The sequence below is a fragment of the Notolepis coatsorum genome (genome assembly GCF_963971535.1).
Source record: "Notolepis coatsorum genome assembly, chromosome: 5".
Taxonomy (NCBI): domain Eukaryota; kingdom Metazoa; phylum Chordata; class Actinopteri; order Aulopiformes; family Paralepididae; genus Notolepis; species Notolepis coatsorum.
Genome location: NC_140169.1, coordinates 137,191,805 through 137,201,813, shown reverse-complemented (window position 1 = coordinate 137,201,813; position 10,009 = coordinate 137,191,805). Strand labels below are relative to the sequence as shown.

General features: G+C 50.3%; 1 protein-coding gene across 1 annotated transcript in view; it reads right to left on the bottom strand.

Annotated features, from left to right (window-relative positions):
- Nucleotides 1-2,947: 2,947 nt before the first annotated feature.
- foxo3b (forkhead box O3b) overlaps nt 2,948-10,009 on the bottom strand; it is a 13,345-nt gene continuing 6,283 nt past the window's right edge. The window contains 3 exon segments of the mRNA XM_084315387.1: nt 2,948-5,155; nt 5,401-5,635; nt 5,637-6,977. Coding sequence (XP_084171513.1) covers nt 5,453-5,635; nt 5,637-6,977 — 1,524 coding nt within the window. The 3' untranslated portion in view covers nt 2,948-5,155; nt 5,401-5,452.

Sequence of the window (10,009 nt, the reverse complement as noted above, 5' to 3'; positions counted from 1 at the left end):
ATACAAACTAGATTACAATTCAAAATGGAATACACAGGAAAATACCCACTAACATCAAGTCGAGAAGAAGCAAAATTACTAAAGGGCAAAGTTCAAAGGTCAAAGATGTGACACGAGGGCATCGGGAAGGTGCTCCAATCAATGGCAAAGCTGCAAAGTCGAAAAAATCGATACGACTTTGAGAATTGGTGATCGCAAAAAAATATATTAAATGACCTGTGTTGAGGTCATGGCTAGGTGTAAAGTTAAGGTTAGGGGTTCAGGGATAAGGTCAGGGGTTAGGTTTTTAAAAGGACTTTTTATTTTTATTATGTGAAAAACTATGAGGAGTTCGGGCTCTGCAGCTTGGCCACCGAGTATCAACCACAGGGTGGAAGGGTCTCAAGAGGAGAGTGTGAAAAGGGTGCAGGGTCCAGGAGGTGGTAGCTAGTGGTACGTCTTCTGTTCAGTTTTCGCTTTTCATTACGAATCAGCACGTGGGGTGGCCCGAATTCTTTTACTAACGGATTTCCAGTTCCGCGTTCTGCGCTCTGATTGGCCACTGACGTTTCTGGTCACGCCAATCGTGTGACGGCAAGTTCTGCCACCGGTTAAGCTTAGGCACTCTTTCGAAGTTGGTTAAGGTTAGAGTTTGTCTTAGAGCATGGCGATAGAACACCAGCCCTGATTCCAAACTCTAACCGTAACCAACTTCGAAAGAGTCGCCGAAGCTTAACCAGTGATAAACTAGACATTAGGTAGTTTTTGCTGCTGTTCGAGGCGGAAATGGGCGCGTCACGCGATTGGGCGGACATGTCACATGACCAGAAACATCAGTGGCCAATCAGATCGCACCAGAAACATCAGTGGCCAATCAGATCGCAGAACACGAATGCGGAACTGGAAATCCGTTAGTAAAAGAATAGACGCCGTGGGGTGCCGTGCGTGCGCGTGTGTGTGCGTGCGTGTGTTGGGCATGAACTGCCATTATGCAGCCCAAAAAGGTCTACCAACTTCTGATAATGAGTTCTTTCCCTGAATGGAGCAGTAGCAGTGATGTATATGTGCATGGAAGGCCTGTTTCACTGTGAACAGGTCTGTACGTTAGGTTGAAGTGCGTTGGGTTCCCCCCCCTATCAACAAAAAGTGTATACAGTATAAGATTCCGGGCGTGGAAAATCCCAGTACATGGTCTCTACTGGGAGTACTGGGACCCACTCCCACATACTGAATACAATGGTGAGGTTGGAAGTACGGAAGGTCCCGTCATGAGGCTTGTCCACCGCGTCTGCACCATTGCATTTACAGTACAGTACACACACCGTCATAACAATAAACACACAAACACATGCCACGTGGAAGAATGGTGCATGTGTTCTGTAAACCCTGATTTTAGTGGGGATCGTATGTTTGTGCTTATGTAGCGTGTATGTTCTATGGCACAGGGTTGTTAGGCCTACCTCCTTATTAACCCGTTCACTGCCGCACTACGAAAACGGTTAACCCTTTCACTGCGACGATACACAGAAGGTTAACCCCTTTCGCTGCCACACGACAGCCGGTTAACCCTTTCACTGCCACACGACAGAAGGTTAACCCTTTACTATCACACTAGGTTTACCTTCTGTCGTGTGGCAGTGAAAGGGTTAAAATGTCAGCGGGGGGGGAGGGGCACCGGTGAAAAGGGGTGAAGCGTCATTTTCACCAACAGCGATGAACAGCGATTCGGTCACTATTCTCAGATATGTGCAGCCAGCGAGTAGTGGGCGTCGTCTTCTGAGACCTTCGACACATAACGCCGCGTGTCACGGTGGGCGGCTCTCTGATTACCTGTCATCGCTGCTCGGAAGCTGCAGTACATTTTTAATTTTTTTTACCGTTTTACGGCAAGCGCACAGGGTTTCGGCCGCCATGGCCACTCGATCTCCACCCGACCCTGTCGGTGTACTCCACAGGTAAACAAATGGGATCTTTGTCAATAGCTTGTCGCTGTTGGTGAAAATCTAGCGTTAAGGGGCTACAGCTATAGGTCATGCACTAAACAGGTAGCACAGTGAGTCATCTACCCAGCCATGCACGCGCGCGCACACACACACACACACACACACACGCAGTCACTCCTCTGGTGAAATACACACGACGTCTGTACAATATTTTACACAGTGGAGCGACCCCTCCCCCCGGTGGCTACCCCAGACACAGAAGGGGTATCAGGGTCACCAGATGCTACAACAACAGTGGCATCCACCATTTTTTTTTTTTTTTTTTATATCTGGTTCAACGTTTTTAATTCGCTGGTAACAAAATGTTCCCTCCCATCCGGCAAGTGATGGCGTTTCGCTTTCCTCCTAGTCTTTACCTTCCGAGGTATCACAAAAAAAAAACAAAGGGTCAAGTACTACATGAGTATATAAGGACATAGAGTGAGTATATATGCATTTCACACTATTCATAATGCATAAATACATACATGCATACAGAGGGCTGTGCTGTATACACCATGAGGGATAATGAAGGATAACATCATATCGTCATGAGACAAAATCAATAAAACAGGGAGGGAGGGGGGGGGGGGGGGGTAGACGACAACAACTCCATAGTCATTATTATGCACAGACAGACAGACACACAGACATACACTCATGAGATACAGGATGTAACCTGGAGGAGCACCGTGAGTCTTCGAGGGGGGGGGGGGGGGGGGGTGAGCACCGTGTGAGTCTTCGGGGGGGGGGGGGGGGGGGGTTGTTTCATGAATCCCACCGAGAGGAGAAGAAAACTCATACGACGAGAAAAGAAAAAAACAGAAGAAAAAAAAAGACGATGGACCTTGATCCTCGCTCCTCTTCCTCATCCTCCTCCTCTTCATCTGGACGGTCGACACTTCACAGGTTACAAGTTCATGACAACTTAACTTTTTATTTTTTTTTATTTTTTGTGCCCGCCAACAAATGTTTTAAACACCATAGAAATGGGACTCTGTGTTTATTAAACGGGCAGCCTCCGCCTCCCCCTGAGTGATGATATAGTGTATGCATATAAAAACAAACCCCACAAGCTCACGACAAGAAGACAGCAGAGCAAAACACAGATCCCTGCTCTTATTTTTGCTAAATGTGTGTGTGTGGCTGTGTGTGTGTGTGTGTGTAGTTGTGTGTGCGTGTGTGTGTGTAAGTGAGTGGGTGCACGTGTGTATATGTCTGTCTGTATGTATGTATACATGTGCACGTACGTGTGTGTGTGTGTGTGTGTGTTGTGATTTGGCTGCCAGCATCTCCTACTGTTTGTTTCAAGTAATTTGGCAATATACACAGATAGCTTATAGTTTTGCTCAAGAAACAAAATGGCTTCTAGAGGGAGGAGCCTACATGTACTGGCCCCCACACCCTGCCTCCATCTTGCCATGCTACAATTTGCGGCTGCAGTTTTGGGCTCTGCAGGTCGCGAGGTAAAAAAACAAACAAACAAAAACAAAAAAAAAAACGCACAGCTCGCTCTCAGCCCAGGATTCAACACTGTTTACATGATAGCGCCCTGCTACCGTATGGACATGTTCACAACGGTAGGGGTGCACAGGTATTTATTTTGGCTACATAATAACGCTGTGCTAAACGACCTCGACAGAACCCACCCCATTAACCCTTTCACTAACCACACACTACAGAAGGTTAACCCTTTCACTACCACACTACAGACGGTTTAACCGTCTGTAGTGTGGTAGTGAAAGGGTTAACCTTTTGTCGTGTGGTTGTGAAAGGGTTAACCCTTTTGTCGGGTGGCAGTGAAAGGGTTAACCTTCTGTATTGTCGCAGTGAAAGGGTTAACCCTTTGGTAGTGTGGTAGTGAAAGGGTTAACCAACTGCACTCCAACCCTTTTAGGATTGGCCACCTGTTGAGCTCCCCGCTGCCCCACGCCGTACAAACATCTACGACAGAGAGACATGATTCTTCTTCTTCTTCTTCTTCTTCTTCTTCTGATTTTCTTTCTTTTTTTGTACAATTAGATACACACAAAAAGATAACAATCTCTCTATAGTATTCAGCTAATCGCATTGTTATCATTTTCAATATACTGTAATTCGTTTGAATTGGAACTGATCAAAGCAATCAAATTGATAAGAAAAAAAACAACAACAAATCCTGAAGTGCACGGTGTTATGCTTTTTGAAATCAACACTCCTAAGGGCTTTGGATTCAAATTGGGGCAAAGTGTGTGTGTATGTGTGCATGTGTTTGTGCGTGCACCTATAAACGCATAAATGTGTGTGCGTGTAATATGTGTGCACGCATGTGTGTGTGTGTGTGTGGTTGCTCTTTGAGTGAGATATTTCTCTCCTTCCTTATTCCATATCATCAATACATCAATACTTTTTTTTATACAGACATGTAATGATGCAGAAACAGTAATGATAAAAACAGGAAATTCCAAAAAACAAACATTGAACATTTAAAATCACTGAGTGAAAACAAGAGGGAAGATTTTCAACGTAACACATCCCAGAAAACCACTGGAGTAGATTTACACCACATCACTTTTGTTTTTGTTTGACATTTTTCTCTCTCTCTCTTTCTTTTTTCTTTTTTGTTGCGACAGGACACAACTGAACTGTACACTCCGATCCATCCTTGCCCGTGTGAAGTCCTCGTATTCCGGTAAATGCTAGATCCTCTGACCCTCTACTGTCGCTAAGCTCCGCCCACGTGCCCTCGCGCATCTCGCCATGGCAACTGGTCCGAGCCGTGTGCGCGTGCGCGGCTTAACGATAACAAAGAAAAAGAAGGTTCTGGAGTTTTAAACCCACGTATTCCCCCCCGAAACCCCCCCCCCCCTGATGAGCAGTCTCTCTTTGATATCAGTGGACTTCGACTGGTGCTTTGTCAAAGGAAGATTGCATAATTTCTGAGATGAGTTTGTTGTGATAGTTTTTCTTTTCTTTTTTACACATGGTTCGTTGTTCCACAGGAGGCTTTGAGGGCTGATGTTAGTGTCTTTTGGGGGGGGGGGGGGGGGGGGGGGGGCACTCATGCTCAGTGTAGGAGCGACAGGTAAAGGTCACAAGGGGGCGCTCTTCTGTAAACAGAGGGGGTTGTTGTGTATTATGTTGTTGTGCTGATGGCAGGTTTGGCAAAAAAGGACGTTTTGTCTCTGATCTTCTCTTGCGCTTACAGTTCAGACCTGCGGGGGGAGAGGAGGACCAGCGTTAGATCGATGACGGCGAACATCCCATCTCCCATCATATTTAAATGCTAGGTTCTACATGAAGATAACGGCTTCAGTGACATTATATTATTTATAAAACATGGGAGACATATTTATAAAAAAAAATATATATAATGACTTATTTTTTTTATTATTAATAATCATTCAAAATAATTTATAAAGTCATTATTGCACACATGCGCATCAACATCACAACGCACCTGCTTCTTCTGCCTCTTCTCCGGGGCCGGGCCGGGGGCGTCGGGGGCCCCGTCAGCCGGGCACCCAGCTGTGAGAGGTCTGCTTGGCGCCGGGGAAGTTGCCCACTCCGTTCATGTTCACCAGCGAGTCGAAGTTGAAGTCCAGGCCGTCGGCGTCCATCAGCTCGTTCCTGATGATGGAGTCCATGTCGCACTCCAGGCTGCCGTTGAACATGTCCAGGTCCAGGTCGGCGGGGGAAGCGGTCCTGGCAGCCGCCCAGCGTCCCGTTCAGGAAGATGGAGGAGTCGATCTGCATCAAGGAGGACGAGCCGTTGCCCCCGCCCCCGCCCCCCAGCAGCGGCGAGTTGAGCAGCAGCTGCTGCTTGACGCTGGCCAGGCTGTTGGCCTCGTTGGCCAGGCTCAGCCCCCCGTTCGTGCCCCTCTGGTTGTGGTTGTTGGTTTGAAGAAGCAGCTGGCCCCCGCCGCCCGTGGTGGTCCCGAAGGTCATCATGGGGTCGCTGCGGAGCATGAGGCCCCGCCGGGAGTTCTGGGAGATGACGACGGCGGCGCTGGCCTGCGACATCAGCGGGTCCGACTGGGTCATCATCACGTCGCTGTGGCTGCTGTGGCCGTCGGCGCTCAGCAGGTCCTGCAGCGTCTGGCTGCCGAAGCGCGAGATGGAGGAGAAGGACGTCTGCTTGTTCTCCTGGATGGTCTGCATGGGCGACGGGCGCAGCGAGGAGGGCGGGGGCCCGAAGATGGAGTTGCTGTAGCCGTTCACCCCGCCGCCGGCGCCGGAGGAGGGAGAGGCGGAGGCAGAGGAGGAGGCGGGGGAGGGGCTGCTGGGGGAAGAAGGAGGGCCCAGCCCGTTGGTGGGCTTGGAGGCGAAGTTGATGAACCCCGGGGAGGCGCCGCCGCCGCCGCGCGGGGGGGCCTGGGCCGTGGTGGCGGTGGTGGTGGTGGTGGGCACCAGGTTCATGTTGTCCAGGAGCTCGTCCATCAGGTCCGCCGTGAGCCCGCCGTCGTTCAGGTTCATGGTGCCCGCCAGGTCGGCCAGGCGGGGCAGCTCGGCCGGCGGCGGGGCCTTGCTGCCGCTGGGCGCGGGGGGCTCGCTGGGGGACAGCGTCCTGCCCCCCTCGGGGCTGGAGTAGAGCATGGGCGACAGCGGGGGCTCGTCGTCGGGCACCTCGTCCAGCTCGGGGTTGGCCAGGATGGGCGACAGGCGGCCGCTCAGCGTGCTGGCGTTGGAGTTGGTGCGCGAGCGGAAGTCCGTCCAGGAGGCGTCCAGGTCCTCGCTGCTCCGCGAGGTGGGGCTCCCGGGCCACCTGGACAGGCCCGAGGGGCTCTCGGCGCCGCCCCCCTCCCCCCCGGCCCCCGGCGCCGCCACCGCCTGCAGCGCCGCCTTCTTCTTGGCGGCGCGGCCGCGCGCCGACTTGGTGTACTTGTTGCTGTTGTCCATGGAGACGGCCCGGCGCCGGGGGGCCTTGCCGCCCTTGCCCCCCTCCGGGTTGATCATCCACCAGGAGCTCTTCCCCGTCCCTTCGTTGGTGACGCGGATGAAGCGGCTGTGGAGGGACAGGTTGTGCCGGATGGAATTCTGCATTAGGGAGAGGGGGGAGAGGGAGAGGGAGAGGGAGAGGGAGAGGGGGAGAGGGAGAGGGAGAGGGAGAGGAGAGGGAGAGGGAGAGGGAGAGGGAGAGGGAGAGGAGAGGGAGAGGGAGAGGGAGAGGGAGAGAGAGAGAGAGAGGGAGAGGGAGAGGGAGAGGGAGAGGGAGAGGGAGAGGGAGAGGGAGAGGGAGAGGGAGAGGGAGAGAGAGAGAGAGAGAGAGAGAGAGAGGGAGAGGGAGAGGGAGAGGGAGAGGGAGAGGGAGAGGGAGAGAGAGAGAGAGAGGGAGAGAGAGAGGGAGATTGTGTGATGAGTCACGTGATCAAAATCATTCCAAAGCAATTACTCAAACAATGCCTGCCATCAATATTGATTTGTTATATTCTTTTTTTTTCATTTGCCAATACAAATAGCTTTCATTAAGTTCAACCACATTGATTTAGATAAACCACCCATTGAGTCGGGGGGGCTGCTGCTAATCGTGCTGCAATATAAACAGTCGCTGCTTCGGGAGCACCGCTGTGGGAACGAAGCACCTGAGCCGGGAGGAGCTGCTGGTGCTCATTCAAAAAGGCCCCAGGTAGCAACATATTAATAACACACGGCAACAGTTACCATTGATGTTTCTATTGTTCTCACTGTGGTGTGTGTGTGGTGTGTGTGTGTGTGTGTGTGTGTACTGTACATGAGAGAGAGAGAGAGAGAGAGAGAGAGAGAGAGAGAGAGAGAGAGAGAGAGAGAGAGAGAGAGAGAGAGAGAGAGAGAGAGAGAGAGAGAGAGAGAGAGACACACACAAAGACTCATTCATCACAAATACAAAGGGACCTCCGTCACTGTGTTGCGTAAGGAGAGGTGGGTTTTGAAGTGTATGTCAGATCGAGGCGCGTGTGTGTGTGTGTGTGTGTGTGTGTGCGTGCTTGTGAGTGAGTCACCGCTGTGTATTGATGGGCGCCGGGCCCTTCCTGCGGCCCAGGAGAGTCCACACTGGGGGAACCGGCACCACATCAAGGCCCTACTGTCTTTCTTACGATCAGATGTTTTGTTGATAGAATGGATGTGGAAACAAACAAATCAACCACTAGGGATGCATCTATATTCACTGGGCAAATATGAGTGAGATATATAATACATTTTTCACCATTGGACTTAAGAGAGATTCTATAACGTCTTTTCATGTCAGAAAGTCACGTCTCGATCTCTGACACGTCACACTCGGCTCTTGGGGTCCAGGTTCTAGTGTTGTGGAATGTCTCCCGATACCAGATACCCTTTGTTAGCCTGGTATCTGAGCCCTGTACCGAATGCTGATCTGGGTTAAGTGACCCGGACCGCTTGTCTTCATGACCTTGTTAAAATCAACAGGCTGAAGCCGATTCTAGATCAGTACCACGGCCCGCACCCCCAGGTCAGCACTATCCAGTGATCGCAGAACTGGACGACAGCTCCCATCACACCGGGTTTACAATTAAAGGCTCTTATACTCCCACATGCTCTGGACACACGCACATGCACGCGCACACACACGCACATTTGTGGCCATCTGGAGCCTAGAACTGACATAATTTCAAAGCATGGCCCGTTTCTGAATATATAATAATAATGAATGACACATGTAGAACAGACACACACACACGCGCACACACGCGCACACACATACACACACACAGCCTATACATTCTGCAATAGCAATCCACAGAAAGAGAGCATTCACACATTTTAATGGTTTGCCTCCCACTCTCAAACACACAAAAGATGGCTGTCATGCTACAGTATAGTAGCCTGTCTCATGTGCTAACATGTTGAGGCTACAAAAGATGGCTGTCCTGTTATACTAGCCTGTCTCATGTGCTAACAGGTTGAGGCTACAAAAGATGGCTGTCCAGCTGCTATACTAGCCTGTCTCATGTGCTAACAGGTTTAGGCTACAAAAGATGGCTGTCCTGTTATACTAGCCTGTCTCATGTGCTAACAGGTTGAGGCTACAAAAGATGCCACAGGGCTGAATAGAACTTGTGTTGGCTATATGGGGGAAAAACCAAAGAAATAGCACCCCGCTCTCTTTTCCCAGGAGAAGTCGAGGCAGCATCACCACCACGGTTGAAGCTTTCGAATGTAAACAAATCCATTGGGAGCAGTGTGAACGTTGGCTTTCTGCCAGCAGGCGATAAATCACATGTCATGGTACCGCCGGTGGATGTTCTTTTGAATACACACAATACAAACACATGGTGCCGGTAGCAAACTTTTCAGTATGCGTTTGTCAACTAATCAGCCGATATTCATTACAGATGGTGAGATGTGACACGTTGAAGACAGATTTCCCGGTGACGGGTTAATTGACTCCCATCCGTTCCAGCTGCGACTCTGGTTCCCACGACGTGGAGGGATGTTTCCAGGAGAGAGTAGATGCCCTCACGGTGCTGGGCCTGGGAAACCCAGTTGGCAAAAACCCGCAAGTTGTCATAATGTTAACCTTAAAAGTTGTTTATAAACCTAACAACCCCTAACCACTCCCACCACCTGCACATTAAAAATAAAAATGTAAACATTTTCACCCGGGATGTGGGTTTGCAGGGTTTTTTCCGCATACAAAGAACTCTGGGACACGTACAGTAGCAAACCGTTGACAATGCCTCCTCGATGCCTCCTTCCTTTTCCGTCTCCTTCCTAGCTCCCTTCTTTCTCTCGACTCCTCCCCTCCTCCCTTCCTCCTTCTCCCTCTTCTTGAGTTTCTGTTGTTTCTCAAACACATGGTTTTTATGGGTCCGGAGGGACGCTGAGGCGATGCTATATCCTCCCCATATAAACAATCCGACCGCCGGCCAAAACATGCACTCATTTTTCCTTCTCCGTTCCCTCCATCTATCTTCTCTCTGCCCCCAAAAAACAGAACAGATCCTCGGGTTCCAAATTGACGAGGAGAGCAAAGCCTTTTCGTATTTTTTTTTCTTTTCTTTTCTTTATGGTTTTCGTGGGAATCAAAATATTGTTTTCCCCACAAAACCGGTCTCCTTTTCTGGATC